Source organism: Zea mays, chromosome 1, assembly GCF_902167145.1.
Source record: "Zea mays cultivar B73 chromosome 1, Zm-B73-REFERENCE-NAM-5.0, whole genome shotgun sequence".
In the NCBI taxonomy this organism is placed as follows: domain Eukaryota; kingdom Viridiplantae; phylum Streptophyta; class Magnoliopsida; order Poales; family Poaceae; genus Zea; species Zea mays.
Genome location: NC_050096.1, coordinates 50,521,800 through 50,542,930, shown reverse-complemented (window position 1 = coordinate 50,542,930; position 21,131 = coordinate 50,521,800). Strand labels below are relative to the sequence as shown.

Below are 21,131 nucleotides of genomic sequence, written 5' to 3'. Positions count from 1 at the left end.
CGACTCGACTAGAAGACCTAGTCGTCCTGGTCGTCCGACTAATCGTCGACTTGGGCGACTAGTCGTCCGAGTAATGTGTCCTAGTCGTCCTGGCTAGGGTTTAGTTATTGGGCCTTTTTTTAGCCCATCTACAGTCTAATTTAGAGTACCCTCTCCTCTCCTATTCTAACCTAGCCGCCAACAGTCTCCAACCTGCACGTCTCCTCTCCTCTCCTCTCTTGGCACCGCCCCTGCAGTCCTAGACTCCTGATTGCCGGTGGCTACAACACCATGCGTCTCCTGCCCCTTCTTCTACAGTCCTGCTCGCCTGCTGCACTTCTGCAGTCTCCAACCGGCGGTGGCTGCGAACCAGTGACGAGATGAGCACGTCATCTGAAGGTCCTTCCTGCTCCCCCCCCCCCCCCACTTCTCCCCCTTCTCTGTACTCCATTATGGGATGTCACATGTCAGGTTCAGGTAAGTCACAAATCACAATGAAGCAATATGTTACTTTGTTTATCCTAGTTGTTTGTTCTAATTTATATAATGTATACAAGTATATTTATATATATACCTATATAAGTATAACTACTAGTCTAGGACGACCAGGGACCGACTAGGACCGACTAGTCGCCCTAGTCGTCGCCTAATCGCGACTAGTCGCCTGGTCGGTCCCAGGGTTCGACCAGGCGACTAGGCGACTTGAAATCATTGCAAGGCAGCAACTATCAGAGTCATCTTATCCTTAGCAGTATCCAGAGGTTGGTCATTGAGGCAGCTAGATGTACAGAATGTGTTCCTTCATGGCATTCTAGAGGAGGATGTTTACATGAAACAACCGTCGGGATTTGAAGATAAGTTGAGACCAAATCATGTTTGTAAACTCGATAAAGCCATTTATGGACTCAAACAAGCACCAAGGGCTTGGTATTCAAGACTCAGTGAAAAGTTGGTGAAACTGGGTTTTCAGGCTTCCAAATCTGATACTATTTTTATGCTTGTTTATGTAGATGACATCATTGTTGCTAGTTCCTCTCAAGAAGCTATAGATGCAATGCTCAATGATCTGAGATCTGATTTTGCCTTGAAAGATCTTGGCCAGATACATTATTTTCTTGGTATTGAAGTTCAGAAGGTAAAAGATGGTATTCATCTTGCTCAAACCAAGTATGCTTCAAATATTTTGAAAAGAACTGGTATGACAGCCTGTAAACCGGTGACTACACCTCTCTCTACTTCTGAAAAAATTGAGAATTGGTGAAGGTGAACTTGGGCCAGAGGATGCAATAAGATATAGAAGCATTGTTGGCGGTTTACAGTACCTAACCCTAACTCGACCAGATTTGAGCTTTGCAGTCAATAAAGTGTGCCAGTTCCTTCATGCTCCAACCTCGCAGCATTGGACAGCAGTGAAAAGAATATTGAGATATGTGAAATACACTCTTGGTCATGGCTTAAAGATTGCAAGGTCGTCGTCTTTACTTGTTAGTGCTTTTGCTGACGCAAATTGGGCTGGTGACCCAGATGACAAGCGATCTTCAGGGGGTTTTGCAGTTTATCTTGGCAAACATTCTCCGGATTTTTGGTGAGGCATCTGGGCTCAAAACAAATATGGCAAAGAGCAGCGTTTTCCCCATCCACTGTGCTGTTGAACACCTTGATACCATTCGTAATCTGCTCCCATGCGCTGTTGACAATGTCCCCTGCAAATATTTGGGAGTGCCTCTATCCTTAAAGAAGCTTGGCAAACAGCACCTACAACCATTCATTGATAAAATTGCGCATCGCCTTCCCTGCTGGAAAGCCGATCTGTTGACTAGAGCTGGAAGATTGATTATTGTCCAGACTGTCTTGTCTTCAATGACTATTTACTTAATGATGGCCATGGACCTTCCTTCTTGGGTTTTCAAAGCAATTGACAAAATCAGAAGAAATTTCCTGTGGAGAGGGAGGAAAGAAGCTATAGGAGGACATTGCTTGGTAGCTTGGAACAAGGTTACTAGACCAAAAGAATTTGGAGGATTGGGTATCTTAAACCTGTATTTGATGAGTTGGGCTCTTAGATTACGTTGGCTCTGGCTGAAAAAAACTGATACTGGCAAGCCTTGGGCATCCTTTAAAATAAATGATCATCCTACGGTTAAGGCCTTCTTCTCGGCAGCGGTCTCTTCGGTGGTGGGCAACGGTAAAAACACCTTGTTTTGGACAGGTAAATGGATCGATGGCCAGAGTCTAAGTCAGCTGGCCCCTCATTTGGTCAAGCTGGTCTCTTCTAGAGCTAAAATGAGGAATGTCCATGATGCCCTCAATTCAAGGAACTGGGTACATGACATTAGAGGAGCTATCCTGTTAATGTTTTGTCTGACTTCCTCAAGGTTTGGGACCTCACTGCAGACTGGGCCTTAGACCCGGATCAAGAGGATAAGCATATCTGGCGGCTTTCAAGCTCAGGTTTCTACTCTGCCAAATCGGCATATGTCGGTTTCTTTCTCAGAGCAACAACTTTTAAACCTTGGGAAAGGATTTGAAAATCTTAGGCTCCTAGTAAATGCAAGTTCTTCATGTGGCTTGTGGGTCACGATCGCTGCTGGACAGCAGACCGCCTAGCAAAGAAAGGACTGCCTCACCCTCAATTTTGTACCCTATGTGATCAAGAGGAAGAGATGCTAAACCACTTGCTGGTCTCCTGCGTTTTTTCACGGGAAGTCTGGTTTCAGATTATGAAATATGTTGAGTTGCAACACCTTGCTCCTAACCTTGCGAGCTCTTCCTTCAAGGATTGGTGGGAAGGAGTTGTCGCAGCTCCTGCTGATCCAGCAAACAAGGAGCTGCATAAGGGCTTGAATTCTTTGATCATTCTTGGTGCTTGGGCCATCTGGAATCACCGCAACCGTTGTGTTTTTAATGGTGTGCAACCTAGTTCCAGCATGGTCATCAATTGGGTCAAGGATGAGTCTCATCTCAGGTGTAGGGCTGGAGCCAGTGATTTATCTAGCATCCTTATGCTCCAGTAATCCAGTCGGTAATCTTTATTTTGAGTCCCCATGGTCACGGGTCTAGATGTCTTTTGTTGTTAATTTTTTTCCTTCTTCCTCTAACCTAGTGTATGTGGGTTTGTGTGGAGTTGTACGAGGTTTCTTTTTGCCTCACCTTTTCTTCTTAATATAAAATATAATGATACGCAGCTCTCCTGCGTTTTCGAAAAAAATAATCTTGTGTCCTGGAGTGCTAGAAAGCAGCCAACGGTGTCAAGGTCAAGTACCGAAGCTGAATACAAGGCTCTTGCCAATGCTACTGGAGAATTAATGTGGATACAATCTCTTCTGTATGAGCTAAAGGTTCCCTGTACAACTGCTGCAAGAATCTGGTGTGATAATATAGGGGCTACTTATCTCACAGCAAATCCAATGTTCCATGGCCGGGTAAAGCATATCGAAATTGATTTTCATTTTGTCAGAGAAAGAGTAGCTAGAAAGCTCTTAGAAGTGAGACTCATCTCCATTGAAGATCAGATTGCAGATGGTTTTACTAAGGCCTTGACTATGAAGAAATTGGCATCCTTTAGAGACAATCTCAACTTATGCAAGTTATGATTGAGGGGGAATGTTAGATTGAAAAGCTTGTAATCTGGTCGTAGGCCTCTGCTGTGTAAATGTAGCTTATCTGATAAGATAACTACGTAGATATTCAGGGGATAACTCTACTATCGATTAGCCTAAAATATAGCAGATTCTGTTAGGCAGAGTTACCCCCCTAGGATGTTATCCTCGACAGTTCTCTGCCTATATAAATAGATCAATGCGGCCTGCTCTGCAGGTAGAAACGCTTAACCAATCCTGGTTGCTATTCTCAGTCTCGAGTTCGAATCCTGGCAGTCTTTATTTGTGCCTCCACCCATTTATTTCCACGTTTGTGCCTTTCTCTATGGCTGCGTTTGCGCCTTTCTCTCTGGTTGCACATGAGTGGGGGTGTTAAAGTGTATAAGTGGATTGACTACCTTCTCCCATTGATAGATATATATAGCAAGTGTATATTAGGCAAGTTCATATTAGGCAAGTCTACAATCAGTGTGATTAGCACCTGCCATGTATTGTGAACCCCGCTCCACTCGTGCACCCCGCGTTGTCTTCCTGCTTGAGGAGTTTCACTCCTTGAAGCAGGGCGACTCGACGATCGATGAGTACTGCCAGCGACTCAAGATCAAGGCTGCTGCCCTACGGGACGTCGGCGAAACCATCGAAGACGCCCGACTCGTCCTCAGCCTCCTCTGCGGCCTCAACCCACGCTTCAGCGGCACTGCCGACGACATCGCAAATTCTGTTGTCCTGCCATCCTTCTCCAGGGCCCGTGAGATGCTCTCCCTTAAAGAGTTGCGTCTCGCCAATGACGAGAAGATCACCGCAGCCTCCGCCATGGTGGCTGCCTCTGGCTCCACCTGCACCTCCACGGGATGCCGCTCCTCCTACGATGCTCCCATCGGTGTTCCTCCCAAGGGCTCCAGGGGCGGGGGCAACAGGAAAGGCAAAGGCAGCAAGAAGCAAGGCGGCTGGCGCGGCCAGGGCAACGCCAACAGCGGCTGGCAGCAAGGCAGCAATGCCCAAACCGGGGGCAACCGCCCCACGGGGCCATGGTTCTGCTACAACCCATGGGCTTCCCAGGGCGGTGCTCCTTCAGGTGGTGGCTAGCAGCAAGGCTCCAAGTCCGGCAGCTGGCAGCAGGGCGGCCAAGGTGGGCGCAACCAGGGCCTCATGGGTGCCAACCCACAGGCCCACTTCGCCGCACCGCCACCTCCTTACCCGGTGTGGGATCAGGCCAGCCTCATCGCCGCCCTGAACCAGATGGCGCTCCAGAACTCCGGCTGGGTCATGGACTCTGGTGCCACCTCCCACATGCACAACACGGATGGTATACTTCTCTCCCATCAACCCTCCTCTGTCCCATCCATCACTGTTGGCAACGGTCATCACCTTCCTGTGTCTTGCTCCGGCACCTCCACATTGCCTGGTAGCACTTCATCCTTTTCGCTTTGCAATGTTCTAGTTGTCCCATCTCTAGTGCGCAACTTACTTTCATTTCGCCAATTTACTCGTGGCAACAATTGCACTATCGAATTTGACGCGTTTGGTTTTTCTGTCAAGGATCTGCAGACCAGACGCGTGATTCTCCGCTCTAATAGCTCCGACGGCCTCTACACCGTCCCTGCCACGCCCCAAGCCAACCTCGCCACCTCCACCAACCTCTAGCACCATCGTCTTGGTCATCCAGGAGCTGCTGCCCTAAATTTGCTTAGACAAAATAATTCCATCTCATGTAATAAGTCCGCTCATACTCTATGTCATTCATGTCAACTTGGCAAGCACGTGCGGCTGCCCTTCGGAAATTCCAGTTCAGTTTCATCTCTACCATTTGAGCTTATTCACTGTGATGTTTGGACCTCTCCCGTTGCCAGTGTCTCTGGTGCGCAGTACTACCTAGTCATCCTCGATGACTTCACTCACTTTTGCTGGACTTTCCCTCTAGTCTGCAAGTCCGAGGTAGCCACTCACATCATTAATTTTTGCGCTTATGTCCACACACAGTTCAGCCTCCCTATCAAGACTATACAGGCTGATAATGGCACTGAGTTTGTTAATAATGCCCTCACCACATTCTTTGCCTCCAGCGGCATTCACTCACGACTCTCCTGCCCTTACACCTCCTAGGGATGAAAGTGGTAATCCGAACTGTTAGAACAAATTTAATATTTTAAAATAGATATGTATAAAATTTGATGTTGATCTTTTCTTATGTTATCAAGCACATTAGTACAAATATAAATAAAATATTATATAAGTTGTTTTTATGTATTATTTGCTCCCTACAACACAAAAAGTTGAAAAAATTACCGAATTTGTTTCCGAATCCATACCGAAGTTTATATCTATTATTTGAGAAAATGTATGATGAATTTGAGGTTTATCTTTTATGAATCTTAACAAGCTGAATGTTAAAAACAAGAATACAAATTTGTATTGTATATTCTATATCCTATTTATTCGCAATCAAAGAAAAAACTGATTACCGAATAAATACCGTTTCCGACCGTTTTCATCCACCTCCTCTCAAAATGGCAAAGCTGAACGCATCATTCGTTCTCTGAACGATATCTGCCAACACACTGCTCATCCATGCTCACATGCCGCCCCAATACTGGGCAGAGGCGCTAGCTACAGCCACCTATCTCCTAAACAGACGTCCCTGCTCAGCCATTGGCCATAAAGTTCCCTTTGAGCAACTCCCTGACTACACCATTCTTCGTGTTTTCGGTTGCCTTTGCTATCCCAACCTCACAGCCACCTCCAAACACAAGCTGGCACCACGTTCCACAGCTTGTGTATTTCTCGAATACCCCCCTTCCCATAAGGGTTACCGTTGTCTTGACCTCACCACTAGACGAATTATCAGGCTCTCTTCAGTACTTGACGCTCACCCGCCCCGACCTGGCATATGTTGTGCAGCAAGTGTGTCTGTTCATGCATGACCCGCGCGAGCCTCACCTCGCGCTGATCAAGCGCATCCTTCGGTACGTGAATGACACTCTATCGGTCGGTCTCCACATAGGCACTGGACCCGTCGACAAGCTGATTGCATACTCCGATGCTGACTGGGTTGGGTGCCCAGACTCCCATCGCTCCACATCAGGCTTCTGTGTCTTCCTCGGCGACAATTTGATTTCCTGGTCCTCCAAACGGCAAACCACCGTGTCACGGTCTAGTGCGGAGGCCGAGTATAGGGTTGTTGCTCATGTGGTCTGTTGGAACTTGCTCTCCCGAGCAGGATGATCCAACGGGGGAATGACAATAATGCAAACAAGGTTTTTGCTTAGGAAGGCAATTGCTCTGTTAGTCTAGCCTCTCAAGGGCACAGTGCGGGGGTATTTATAGGTGTCGGAGTGCCCAGCGTCTTGGATTAAGGACGCATGTGCCCTCGAGCGCCTAGGTTATCCCCGGAATATTCTTACAAAGCAGGGTTACAGATTGTAATTACAGAGAAGCCTTTACAAATTAGGCCTGTAATGCGCAGCAGCCACGCGGGGCCTGTTACAATGGGCCGAATTCCGCGTGGGCCTTCGTGTTGGACGAGGGCGCGGGATGGTGCGACCTCGTCGTGGGCCTTCGTCCTGCAGCGTGTTGGACGAAGGGTGGAGACTGTCAGTCATTTTGCCTCCGTTGGTTCGGCGAGATTAGCGAAGGCATCGAGCGAAGGGTGGCGTCTTCGCCTTCGCCCCAACATTTGCCCTCCGAGGGACCAGTTCGACCAAGTCATCTGGTGCCGAAGACGTCGCTAGATGGTGGAGACGCTGCCCTCGCTCGAAGTGGTTCCGCGGGGGTTTTTGATATGATCGTTGATTGACGTCGCACTGTTGGATTGCGGGTTTCCCGAAGCGTCGCGTCCTGTGTATAAAAGGGGGTGGGGGCGGCGCAGGTTTAGTTTTACCTTTCCGCGCGCCGCGAAAACCCTAGCCTCCTTTTCAAACTGCTCGCTTGCTCGCCTGCCCTCCTTGCTCCTGTTCGTCGGAGATCTGGCCCGCGTGAAGCAGACCGCTCGCCGCCGTCGACGGTACGTAGCTATGTCGTCTTCCTCCTCATCTGCTGCGACCACGCCGACGGCCGAGGCGTCGTCCGAAGATACCTCGGGCACTGTGGCGGCGGCAGAGTTACGACCGGGTGATACGGTGGAATTCGGTGTTTCGCGGATGTCGTCGGTCCGCGTGCAAGATATGCAACAGTTGGGATATTTTGGCGGCGGGGTTGGGCGTGTCCCGGGGGCAGAGGAGGTTCCCGAGCCCGAGGGTGAATTGGTTGTTTTTGACGCATTTTTCACCGCTGGCCTTCGTCTGCCTGCTCATCATTTTGTGTCGGAGGTTCTGCAGAAATTCGAAGTCCAGGTTCACCAACTGACACCTAACGTCGTGGTGGCTCTGGCGAAGTACGTCTGGGCAACGACTTCGTACGACGGTCAGCCTTCGGTGGAAGTCTTCGCCAAGCAATACTGTCTGCACTGGCAGAAGAGAAAAATTGGACATAAGATTGCACAATTTGGATCGTGCACTTTCACGCCGAAGTCCAGGAAGACTTCGATGGAAGTCGTGGAGTTGGTCCCCTGTGCCCGTAATAAGTGGGGCAACTGGTGGGATTACTGGTTCTATGTTTCAGAGGCCGAAGTCGAAGACCACCCAAGGCTCCCCGCGACCATTATGTGCTCTCATCATTATGTGGCGTACCCGCCATTTGAAGTAGCGGAGGATGATGAGAATGAAGGGGCCCTTCGGATCGCTGCTCGCACGAGTAGTGGGCGCGATCTAGTTGAGGAGTTCATCGGATATGGGGTGTGGCCCTTGGCGCATGGATGGGCGTTGGGCGAAGTATGCCCTCGCGAGATGCCCTCCCTGGGTGGGCGGAAAGTGCGAAGTCCGCCTTTTGCTTTGGATGTGCGAGGCCGGGATCCTGCCGCGGTCGTGCGCGAAGCGGAGCATGGGGCGGTGCGAATTGTGGGGCGTTACGTGCCGAAGACAGAGGGTCTGCGGAGCTGGGATATCCGTGGGTCTAATGACAGGTTGAATCGGGTCTTCGAATTGAACCGGTTGTCGTACGGTGGTTATCCCGGGGAAGACGCCGCCGACCGCCGCGGGAAGAAACCGATGGGCGGGACCGAGGAAGGGCCTTCGCAGGATGCTGCCCCGACCGCTAAGAGGAGGAAATTAGGTACTACGGTGGGCGCCAAATGTTGGAACTTGCTCTCCCGAGCAGGATGATCCAACGGGGGAATGACAATAATGCAAACAAGGTTTTTGCTCAGGAAGGCAATTGCTCTGTTAGTCTAGCCTCTCAAGGGCACAGTGCGGGGGTATTTATAGGTGTCGGAGTGCCCAGCGTCTTGGATTAAGGACGCATGTGCCCTCAAGCGCCTAGGTTATCCCCGGAATATTCTTACAAAGCAGGGTTACAGACTGTAATTACAGAGAAGCCTTTACAAATTAGGCCCGTAATGTGCAGCAGCCACGCGGGGCCTGTTACAATGGGTCGAATTCCGCGTGGGCCTTCGTGTTGGACGAGGGCGCGGGATGGTGCGACCTCGTCGTGGGCCTTCGTCCTGCAGCGTGTTGGACGAAGGGTGGAGACTATCAGTCGTTTTGCCTCTGTTGGTTCGGCGAGATTGGCGAAGGCATCGAGCGAAGGGTGGCGTCTTCGTCTTCGCCCCAACATGGTCGCAGAATGGTGTTGGCTTCGACAACTCCTTCAAGAACTTCATCTTCCCTTGAAGGTCGCCACAGTCGTTTACTGTGACAACATCAGCGCCGTCTACATGACAGCCAACCCGGTCCATCATCGCCGTACCAAGCACATCGAGATTGACATCCACTTCGTCCGTGAGAAGGTGGCTCTCGGTGAGGTCCAAGTTCTCCATGTGTCGTCCAAGTATCAATTCGCTGATATCATGACTAAAGGCCTGCCAGTTCAGCTATTTGAGGATTTCCAATCCAGTCTTTGCATCCGGATTCCTGACGCTTCGACTGCGGGAGGCTGATAGATATATATATAGCAAGTGTGTATTAGGCAAGTTCATATTAGGCAAGTCCACAATCAGTGCGATTAGCACCTGCCATGTACTATGATTGGCACCTGTCATGTACTATGATTGGCACCTGCCATGTACTGTGATTGGCACCTGCCATGTATTGTGATTGGCACCTGCCATGTATTGTGATTGGCACCTGCCATGTACACTCAGCCACATTGGCTATATATATGAACGTCACCACCTCACTGCAGAGTGTGGTGTCTTCTCCAATCTCCTATCTCTCTACACCCATCAACTTAAGCTTTTGGGTTGAATACTTGAATTGGTTAGTGCGTCCACTCTAACACATAGAACCATTCAAAGTTGTATTAATTACTAGGAATTAAGTTGATAAGCCACAATATAAAGTTATGGGAGAGAGTTATCGAGCATTGTCTAAGAAGAATAATGAGAATCTCTATGAATCAATTTATTTTTATGCACAGAAGGTCAACCATAGAAGCCATTTCCTTAATAAAATAAGTGATGAAACAGTATAGGGAGCAGAAGAACCTACACATGATTTTCATTGACTTGTAGAAGCCTTATGACAAAATACCCAAGAATGTTATGCGGTAGGTTTTGGACAAACATAAAGTTCCAGCGAAGTATGTTGGACTCATTAAAGACATATACAGCAAAGTTGTGACTAGTGTTCGAACAAGTGATGGAGATACGGATAACTTCCCGATTAGAATAGCACTACAGATTAGAATAGCACTACATCAAGGGTCAGCTTTGAGCCCTTCTCTTTTTACCTTGGTGATGGATAAGATCACAAGGGACATACAAGAGATTATCTATTTGTGTATCCTTTTTGCGGACGATGTAGTGCTAGTTGATGGAAGCAGGGTAGAAGTAAATAGGAAATTGGAGTTGTGGCGAAGGACTCAGTCCAAAGGTTTTAGACTCAGTAAAACTAAAACCGAATATATGAGATGTGACATTGACACTACTACACATGAGAAATATGTTAGTTTAGAAGGTCAAGTAGTGCCCAGAAAGAATACCTTACGATATTTAGGATCAATGCTACAAAGAGACTAGGATATTGATGAAAATGTTAGCCATAAAATCAAAGCAGGGTTTATAGGACAATGATTAGACCTACTATGTAGCAGATAAGTGTTGCAGAAATGTGTATGTTGCATTGGATTTATGGCCATACAAGAAGGGATCGAGTCCGAAATGACTATATGTGATAAGCTAGGGATAGAACCAATTGAAGAAAAGCTTGTCCAACACCAGTTGAGATGGTTTGAACATATCCAACGGAAACCTCTAGAGGTACCAGTACATAATGGGATCCTAAGACGCAATATCAATGGAAAGAGAGGTAGGGGAAGACCGAAGTTAACGCAGGAAGAGGCGGTAAAAGGAGACTTCAAAGGATGGAATATACCCAAATATTTAGCCTCGAGTAGAAGTGCGCGAAAAAATGTTATTTATGTGCATGAACCCTGACTCGCGGTTTCTGCTGGGTCTCGACTCTAGCCTGCCCCAACTTGTTTGGGACTAAAAGGCTTTTTTGCTGAAGGATACACATGTCAGTGATACATACCGACTAAATTATTATTTGGTTGGCTTACCTAGAAATCAATCAGTTTGATATATATGAAATCATATCATCAAGTGTTTCTATAAATTTAATTGATACTCCACCCTAATGAACTATATGGATTATTGCTGCAATGCAGCTACATCCTATATACAATTTTTTCATATTTTAGGAGTTACTTTTTAAAACTGCTGGAGAAACCCTTGTTTGCTACTCCCAATTATTTTTGGCGACTTGGAAAACTCATGGATTTGGGTAACTAAATTTTGGAAACTCTAGGAGATGCACCAACATCCAAAGGTAGCTTATATAAGCCAACCAAGGTATACCTCCATCGCCAACAAACTGCATTTGCTCTTAACTAGATGGATTTTTTTCATACACAAGAACTCTATCTAATTCATAAGGACCCTTTTCATAGTAGCAAACTGCATTTGCTCCTAGTGACTAGTGAGTATAAATCATGTGGAAGCTATAAACAACTGCCACTTGGCTAAATTGGGTAGGAGAAAAGGTTAGTCCTAAATTAGGCCATCTCCTGTTGTTAGCTTATCTAAGGTGTATCTAATCTAACACATACCCCCACACAATAATTTTGTGTATGTCATCATACCTTAGAAACCCACATGTTTGTAGCCTTAAGAATCAAACCAACATAGTTAAAGATTAACCAAAGCCATTTGCTCATAACAACAGAACACATGCAGTCCTTTGCGCTGCTACATTCTACATGTCCAGGCTTGTTTTCATAAAGAAGTCAAGTCACCCTTGACTATCCATTCTGGTTTGCAAGATAAATTACCTCATTTGTGTCGACACCTAAGCTCTTTGATGCTGCCAGGAATATATCCGGAGCGGGCTTCAATTTTTCAAACGCATCAGCAGAAACAATAGCATCAAATCTGAAATCCAAAAGGGGTTCATTGGACCAAATGATAAGTGGTCGGAAAATTAAAATGAGTGCAAACGTAATTTTACATATAATCTTAGGGGTGATATTTTGAAACTCTGTCCTAGTTCAACTTAAATCTACTAGAAGCATACACATGTCATAATAGCAATAAAAGTTTTAGTTCATTGCTAACTTTACGAGGGTTTTGGGTTTGTCTGACAAAAGAAACTAACATAGATACTTCTTAGTTCTTATGGTCAGTTTAAACCATATGAGAAGATATAATTAGGCTATGTGACTCAAGTGAATTAGAGAAGCATAGGAGAGATCTATAATGCATACTTTCAGATCCAAAATGTAAGTGTTGTGGGCGCATTCATTGTCAAGACCTACATACTTCACAAGAAGCAGCAACAGGTCCACTAGTGGTTAAGATTATCATAGTTGAGAGTTTGTTCAGGTTTGTTTGAGTTAGTTGCTTAAATTACATTAGTTTATTTGAAAGAAGAGCAATTTGTTTAGCAAAGTTGTTAGGGCCAACCCTATAAAAGAGAGTAGGGCAGATTCATCTGGATTTTAAGCAGAAATAAACCTAATACCACAGAACCTCTTCGGAGAGCAAATCAAGTCTATCTTTGCCTCTACGACTCCCTAACCCAGCCACCAATCTAGCGATATCAGTAAGTCATAGTAGCCACCCCACTCTATAACTAATGTAAGTCATCCTACACTTTTGTGGCACTTTTCCAATCATCTTCCCTATTATGCTTATTAATTGCGTTGCCTTTTCAAGTTTTCATATTGAAGTGATATCAGATATAAATTGTGGGAGGGATAAAAAAAGGTTAATTTTGGAAAGTGGGCAATTGGGATTCAATTTAGAATCAAACACTTACAGAAACACGGACAAACCAGCAGCAGCCAGATTGGCATCCACCTTAATCCTGTCGGCACTGGATGCAACGGCAACCTTAAGACCAGAATTTTTGCACTGTGTAGACAAAGCACATAGTGCATTTTAACGTTAATAGGTTCAAATCTATTTAAACAAATTTCGGTGCACATACCTCCAAGATGAGCTCCAGAGCCCCAGGGAATCCGATGCCAGAATTTGGCTTTGCGTACTACAGATCGAAACAGAGCTCTTGACCATGATGTCATCATATTCTAATCAACAACTGATACAAGCTGTTGCCTTAGTAATCTAACCTTGTCAAGATATATCTCAAAAAATCTCTTCTTGGCACTTTCAGGATTGAAATCTTTCACTCCTTTAGCTCTTGCGACACCTCCAAGGAAATTGGCCTCACCTAAACATTGAGAGGAAACTACAATAAATTTCTGAAAGATAGCATGACTTTTTTTGTATTTTTGGACCGTGTAATAACACAATGAGCAAATGACGGGAATCATTTTCTGGTGGGGTCTGTCATCCTATATGAAAAGATAGGCAGATAAATGCTTGATAGCATGTAGAACAAATGCAGTTGATGACTATTTTCAACACTTGCATAGCAAACTAACAACCACTACTGTAACGGATCGGAGGCAATGATGGGCATCAGCAATATCCAAATTATAAAACTTAATGAACTTGGGAGGCCAGAAGTTCATAGGATACAACATGATGTCACAATTGTTGTGATGCAAGCATGTGGCCATGGTCCCAGGAACATGGTGAGCCGTAACAAGCATTCTCATACACCAATCTGCATTTCAATATTTGGCAAGGGCATATCGAACTAGCAACCACTGTAGTTACCGTTGGATCACGATAGTACTGGGCAGGAACATACAATTACCAAGTCAAACAGCCTATAGCACAGAAGTTAAGTGGCATAGGATGCTACTGTCGCAAGTGGCGTGGATACTGGATTACTCCCTCTGACCTCCAACCTATAACTGCATATCTGGCTTTTCGAGGAGTTGAACTTCTAAAAATTTGATCAAACAATGCAAGAACACGAATGGCAGCTGACCACTAACTAGGACCTCAGATAGTTAATTACCAGTGCCCATGAAGGGGACAAAGTCATCCACGGCGACCTCGACTCCCATCTCAGCGAAGACGTCGACGCCGGCCTGTCGCGAGGGCTCCTCGCTGTTGCAGAGAACGCCATCCATATCGAAGAGCACGGCGGAGACCTTACCCCAGACTGCCACCTCGGTACCCGGAGAAGAGGGGGACGGTGCGGAGGCAGCTGCAGCGGCGACGACGTCGCGCCGCCCGCGTCGCGGGAGCTGCATAGCCGCCGATCGGGTCTTCGGGAGGAGGAGCGGACGGGGAGGCGGCGCCTGGGAGGTGGGCGGGTAGTGGCAGGACGCGAGGAGACGGTGGAGGCTTCCAGACGAAGGCGCGAGGTGCCGCGCCATGGCCGCTCAGCTTAGGTGGGAGTGGGACTCGCCGGGTCGGGAGCGTGCGGTGCCGGGGCCGCGGGGGAGATGGTTTTTTGTGGATGCCTGGAGTCGCGGGCTGCGGGCTGCGGGCTGCGGGCTGCGGGCTGCGGCGCACCGCGGCGTACGAGTGGATGGGTGCAGTGGCTCGCGGTTGTCAGGCTATCCGCAGTCGTCGGACTGTAAAGCCTTTAGAGTCATCGCGACGCTGCAGCGGACGACTACAAACCCGACTGCACTGTCACCGAGGCAGCCTCCTACCTCAAATATGGCGTGGACTGCACACTGTCACCGCTGCCGGAGTGCTCCACGCATGCACAGATGAGCAAGTGAAGTGCGTACAGCGAAGCAAGTGAAGTAGAAAAAATAATATAATATATGGTATTTAGTATAGAATTAAAATATAGAGTAAATATGATCGCAGATGATTGTGGTATAGAGTAGATAGTTTTGCTGACGAGGATAGAATATTCTTTTTAGAGTACGGATTTAGAGTAGTGTGAGTGCGGATAGCCTCATGCGGCGGACACGTGGACCTCGTGTGACCTAAGGCCGTAGATTTTATCTCGGTCTGTTAGATAAATCCATACCTCACACATAATCCTATAATAAGATTAAATCCATCATTTAATACATTTATCTTTCAAAACTAGTTATTCTTTTGATCCATGAATTCTAATATAAATTTGTGCAATATCTTCATAAATCTGTTACATACCTAATAAGTTATAGATAGAATCTATACCTTTCATAGTTTAAAAAATTCTCAAACCCTCGGGTTATAATCCATGATGAGTTTAACCGAATAAAATAATTTGATTAGGCTTGGATTTTTTTTGGAGCATAGATTGTAACATGGATTTAATTCCAATCCATGTTAATCCAAAAGTGGATCGGCGTAAACGAATCAGGCCTAATTACTATTTCAAACTTCATTCTAAACAATATAGTATATAACGTAAAATAGTGTTTTGTACGTTCACATGCATGTTGTGTTGAAGATGGTCTTATCTTGCCGTGATCAACTCCAATTAAACATGAGTTGCGCCCTTCTCGGATTTACTGATTCATATGAGCATGTAAATATACCATATCAAGTTCATGACATCAATGAGAAATGAAGAATAAGACCCTAAAAGACAAGAGATCATCATAGATGCAAGTTTCTCAAACGTTATACGTCCAATACGAATTTTCACAAAGATAGCAACAGACACCTAAGTGTGTGGTGATCCTTGCGGGGTCTAAGTGACCCTCGAGATTAAGAAGAAGCACTCGACCAGTCTAAGTAATCGTTCGAGAGAGGGAAGTGATTGAAAGAGACCCGACCTACGTGGCCTCGGGGAGTAAGTTCTTCAGAACCAAACCTCGGGAAACAAATTGTTGTGTTCATTTGTGTTGATCATTACCTTATGATTTGATTCTTACTCTCACTTCTCTCTAAGTTCTCTTGCTTGCAATCTTTTTGAGTTAGCTCCCAAAGTCATCTGCATTAATTGAGCAACTCATAGCAAGAAGAACTCTCTTCCGCACTCCGATTTCGTTATTACTTATTTCTAATCCTAACCCCGGGTGAAGTTCGTGTTTAAAGTTAGGGATATTCCCCTGAAGCGATCCTTTTGTCTTTGTGGGTATGCTGCTACCATGCGATACAATGTCGATGAGGAACCTCCTCTCAGTGATCTCAACATTTTCCAATGGAGAGGCTGAAAGTAGCCTAGAGGGGGTGAATAGGCTAATCTGAAAATTTTCAAACACAAACTTCGAAAGATTGTTAAATTCACAGTTCAACTGGTGTAGGCCGGTTCAACTGCTACGTGGGCAAGTAGAACCACTCTGAACCAATCCAACTGTTATGCAAACTTTAGACTATTATTTAAGAGAAAATGTAAACTGTTATGCAAACTTTAGGCCGGTTCAACTTTAGATTGTTAAATTCACCCGCCGTCGTCGCCATGGACGACACCGCCACCGCCACCACCGGCTCCACCACCCCTGCTGCGATCAGCAGCGAGCTCGCACATGGAGGGGCCCCCTACATCGCCGGCCTCGGGCCGCTCCACGTCGTTCCCCCGCTGCCCCTGCGTCGTGGCTCCCCGTCGGGCTTTCCCGCCCTCGCTTCACCCACCTGGAGTCCCATCGTCGCACCCTCCGCACTCCCCGCCGCTGACTTTCCGCTCGTCGACACCCTCGCTACGATCCAGGCCGCAGTGACGGCCTCGCGGGAGCGCGAGCACGTCGCCTCCCTCGCCCTGGAGAGAGAGCATGCCCTGGGCGCCGCTTTGACCATCCAGATGGCCACCACGCAGCGCCTCCTCGGACGCCCGCCGACCGCCCCTGCGGAACCCCCGGAGGACCCCCTCGCCTCTGACCTCGACGCCGACCTCATCGCTGCTCTCCACGCTCAAGCCGCAGTTCTGCACAACATTCGGGCCCTCGTGTCTGTGGTGTTGGATCCGGCGTCTCCCCGCTACCCCCGTTGGCGAGGACAGGTCCTTCTCACGCTGCGGAGGTTCGTCCACGACGATCACGTCCTCGTCGACCACGACGCTCCGCCGCCTCGCTCCTGGTGCCTCATGGACAGCGTTGTCCTCTCGTGGCTCCACGGCACCATCACCGTTGAGCTCCAGGACATCATCCGCGACCAGGCGGACACTGCGCGTCAGGCGTGGCTCGCTCTCGAGGACCAGTTCCTCGGGAATCGGGATGCGCGGGCGCTCCACCTCGACGCCCAGTTCCACCTGTTCTCTCAGGGGGACCTCTCCGTGGGAGAATACTGCCGCCAGATGAAGGGCCTGGCTGACTCTCTCCGCGATCTCGGCGAGCCAGTTGTCGATCGTACCCTGGTGATGAACCTCCTGCGTGGCCTCAGCCCCCGCTACGGCCACCTGAAGGCTCTCATCAAGAGGAGCGTGCCCTTCCCCACCTTCCACGTCGTGCGGAACGAGCTTCTCCTCGTGGAGCTCACCATGGCGAATGAGGCGTCCACTCCTGCCTCGGCTCTCTACAGCGCTCCTACCAGCGATCAGCCGCCTTCAGGGGGCCTGGCCACCCGTCCTCCGTCGACCGGGGCTCCTACCCGCCCTCCACCCGCCGTCCCGGCGGCCCCTCGTCCGACTTCCACGACCGACGGAGGTCGTCGCTCCCGCAAGGGCGGCCGTGGGGGTGGCGGATCCTCTCGTGGTGGTCCCTCCGGCCGGGGTGGCGGCCACGCGTGGCCGTCCTTCTACAACCCCTGGACCGGGACCATCGCCATGTGGTCGGGCCAGGCACCGAGTGCCTCCCGTCCCTCGGCGCCGGCCCTCCTGTCTGCACCTCATTACGGCATGCCCCCGACGCCTCCTTACGGTGTGCCCGTCGTGCCCCAGGCTCCGCCCGCGCTCCTGCCCCCGGGGACCCACACCTCGACGCCTTGGTCCCCGCCGGCTGGCGGTTGGGACAACGCCTCCCTCGCAGCTGCCTTCAGCACCATGGCGATGACCCCACCCCCCTCCGACTGGGTGATCGACTCCGGTGCCTCGTACCACACCACTCCCACGACAGGCACGCTCTCTCGCTCTCATCCCCCCTCCCCTCTCACCCATCCTCGATCGTCGTTGGAAACGGTTCCACTCTGCCAGTCACCTCAGTAGGTGCCTCGGTTCTCCCTGGGCCGTTTTACCTCAACGATGTTCTCGTAGCTCCCCACATCACTCACAATCTTCTTTCTGTTCGTCGATTCACCACTGACAACTCCTGTTCCATTGAGTTTGACCCCTCTGGTTTTTCTGTGAAGGATCTGGCCACCAGGACCCTTCTCGCCCGCTGTGACAGCTCGGGGCCGCTCTACACGCTCCAACCCTCCACCGCCGGCGTGTCTCCACCTCCTGTCCTGGTCTCCACCACTTGGCATCATCGTCTCGGCCATCCTGGACCCGACGTCATGACCAAGATTACCAGTAGTCTAGATCCTTCATGTAGTAGGGGACATTTTGAGGGTCTCTGTCATGCTTGTCAGTTAGGCCGACATACTCGTCTCCCATTTACTACTTCTTCTCGGGCTGAGCGGGCTTTTGACCTGGTTCACTGTGATCTTTGGACCTCCCCTGTACTCAGTCTTTCTGGTTATAAATACTATTTGGTGATTTTGGATGATTTTTCCCATTTTCTCTAGACCTTCCCGCTTCGGTTGAAGTCGGACACATTCACCACCCTCACACACTTCTTCACCTAGGTATCCACTCAGTTTCGTCGCCCGGTCCGTGCTCTGCAGTGTGACAATGGCCGCGAGTTCGACAACAACGCCTCTCGCTCTTTCTTCCTCACTCATGGCGTCCAGTTGCGTCTCTCGTGCCCCTACACCTCTGCACAGAACGGCCGAGCCGAACGCATGATCCGCACCACCACCAACATGCTCCGCTGCCTCCTCTTCCAGGCGTCTCTCCCTGCCAGCTACTGGGCAGAGGCCCTGCACACTGCCACCCCACCTCCTCAACCGTCTTCCCTCGAAGGCGGTGCGCCACCCTACCCCTCATTTCGCCCTATACGGCACAGCCCCTTCCTATGACCACCTTCGCGTGTTCGGCTGTGCCTGCTACCCTAACACTTCCGCTACCGCTCCACATAAGCTTTCTCCTCGCTCCACTCGCTGTCTATTCCTTGGCTACTCTCCTGACCACAAGGGGTACCGGTGTCTGGACCTCACCTCCCACCGCATCATCATCTCTCGTCATGTCATCTTCGATGAAGATGTGTTTCCCCTTGCTGGCTCCACCCCACCCACTGATCTTGACTCCCTCCTCGAGTCCGATCTGATTCCTCCCCCACCTCCGGCTCCCCGTCTTGCGTCGTTACCTGCTCCTCGTGCGGCCACGACGACCTCTTCACGGCCACGCGCGGCCCCGTCGACCCCGCCTGCGCCACGCGCGGCCCCGTCGATCCTGCCTGCGCCACGCGCGGCCCCGTCGACCACGCCTGCGCCACGCGCGGCCCCGTCGACCCCGGCTCGCTTCGCCAACCCCGCACTCGTCTACCATCGCCGTGGCCACGCCACTACCTCGGCGCCCCATGACTCGAGCCCGTCGACGAGCGCGGCTCGTTTCGCCGACCCCGCCGTCGTCTATCACCGCCGCGAGCCGGCCACACCCGCCGCTCTCGACGTTCCGGCGGTTCGCTCCGAGTCGTCCGTTTACCACCCGGTCGCCATCCACCGCGACCCCGGGCACGTCCACCCGATGGTGACTCGGCGCGCTGCTGGCGTTCTCCGCCCCGTCGACCGACTGATCCTGGCAGCTGCTACGTCTAGCACTCCACCCGACGCTTCCCTGGTGCCCTCCTCCGTTCGCACAGCCCTCGCCGACCCACATTGGCGTCGTGCTATGGAGGAGTACGCGGCCCTCTTGGCCAACCACACCTGGGACCTGGTGCCGCGTCCACCAGGCACCAACGTGGTCACCGGCAAATGGCTATTTCGCCACAAGCTGACCTCGGACGGCTCCCTCGACCGCTACAAGGACCGTTGGGTCCTTCGGGGCTTCACACAGCGCCCCGGAGTGGACTACGACGAGACCTTCAGCCCTGTCGTCAAATTCGCCACTGTTCGCGCCGTCCTCTCCCTCGCCCTCTCCCGCGACTGGGCGATCCATCAGCTCGATGTCAAGAATGTCTTCCTCCATGGCACTCTGACGGAGACTGTCTACTACAGCCAGCCCACCGGCTTCGTCGACGCTGACCGTCCGGATCTGGTTTGCCGGCTGAATCGGTCCCTGTACGGCCTCAAGCAGGCGCCACGGGCTTGGTACAGTCGCTTCGCCTCCTACCTGGCCTCCATCGGCTTCGTCGAGGCCAAGTCGGACACGTCCCTGTTCATCTACCGGCGCGGCGACGACACTGTCTACCTCCTGCTCTACGTCGACGACATTGTGCTCACGGCATCCACTGCCGACCTTCTACACCGCACGATCGTCGCCCTTCAGCGGGAGTTCGCGATGAAGGACCTGGGGCCCCTACACCACTTCCTCGGCATCACCGCCGAACGTCGGCCTCAGGGTCTCTTCCTCCACCAGCGCCAGTACGCCATCGACATCCTGGAGCGGGCTGGCATGTCTGCTCCACGCCTGTCGACACTCAGACGAAGCTCTCTGAGGACGACGGGCCTCCGGTCGCCGACGCGACGTCATACCGGAGCCTCACCGGCGCGCTCCAGTACCTCACGTTCTCCAGGCCCGACATCGCTTACGCCGTCCAGCAGATGTGTCTGCATATGCACACTCCGCGGGAGCCCCATCTCACTGCGCTCAAGCGGATTCTGCGCTACCTCTGCGGCTCCCTCGACCACGGCCTCCTACTCCGCCCATCCCCGACATCGGAGCTCGTGGTCTACACCGACGCTGACTGGGCTGGTTGTCCCGACACGCGCCGGTCCACCTCCGGCTACGCCGTGTTCCTGGGCGCCAACCTCGTCTCTTGGGCCGCCAAGAGGCAGCCCGTCGTCTCTCGCTCCAGCGCTGAGGCCGAGTACCGTGTCGTGGCCAACGGTGTGGCAGAGGCCTCCTGGCTGCGCCAGCTCCTCCACGAGCTCCACAGTCCCCTTCAGCGCGCCACTCTCGTCTACTGCGATAACGTCAGTGCGGTCTACCTCTCCACCAACCCTGTGCAGCATCAGCGCACGAAGCACGTAGAGATCGACCTACACTTCGTCCGCGAGCGTGTCGCTGCCGGTGACGTTCG

At 50.4% G+C, this 21,131-nt stretch overlaps 1 protein-coding gene across 2 annotated transcripts in view; it reads right to left on the bottom strand.

The window, feature by feature from the left end:
- LOC118471883 (protein SUPPRESSOR OF QUENCHING 1, chloroplastic-like) overlaps positions 1–14,587 on the bottom strand; it is a 90,429-nt gene extending 75,842 nt beyond the window's left edge. Inside the window, exons 1-5 of one of the 2 annotated variants that reach the window (XM_035963577.1) lie at positions 14,039–14,587; positions 13,239–13,339; positions 13,097–13,153; positions 12,926–13,020; positions 11,940–12,039 (exon numbers count right to left, since the gene is read on the bottom strand). In XM_035963577.1, coding sequence (XP_035819470.1) covers positions 11,940–12,039; positions 12,926–13,020; positions 13,097–13,153; positions 13,239–13,339; positions 14,039–14,402 — 717 coding nt within the window. In that variant the 5' untranslated portion in view covers positions 14,403–14,587. The remainder of the gene's footprint in view (positions 1–11,939; positions 12,040–12,925; positions 13,021–13,096; positions 13,154–13,238; positions 13,340–14,038) is intronic. The other variant, NM_001395056.1, reaches the window with a different exon arrangement.
- Positions 14,588–21,131: the final 6,544 nt, after the last annotated feature.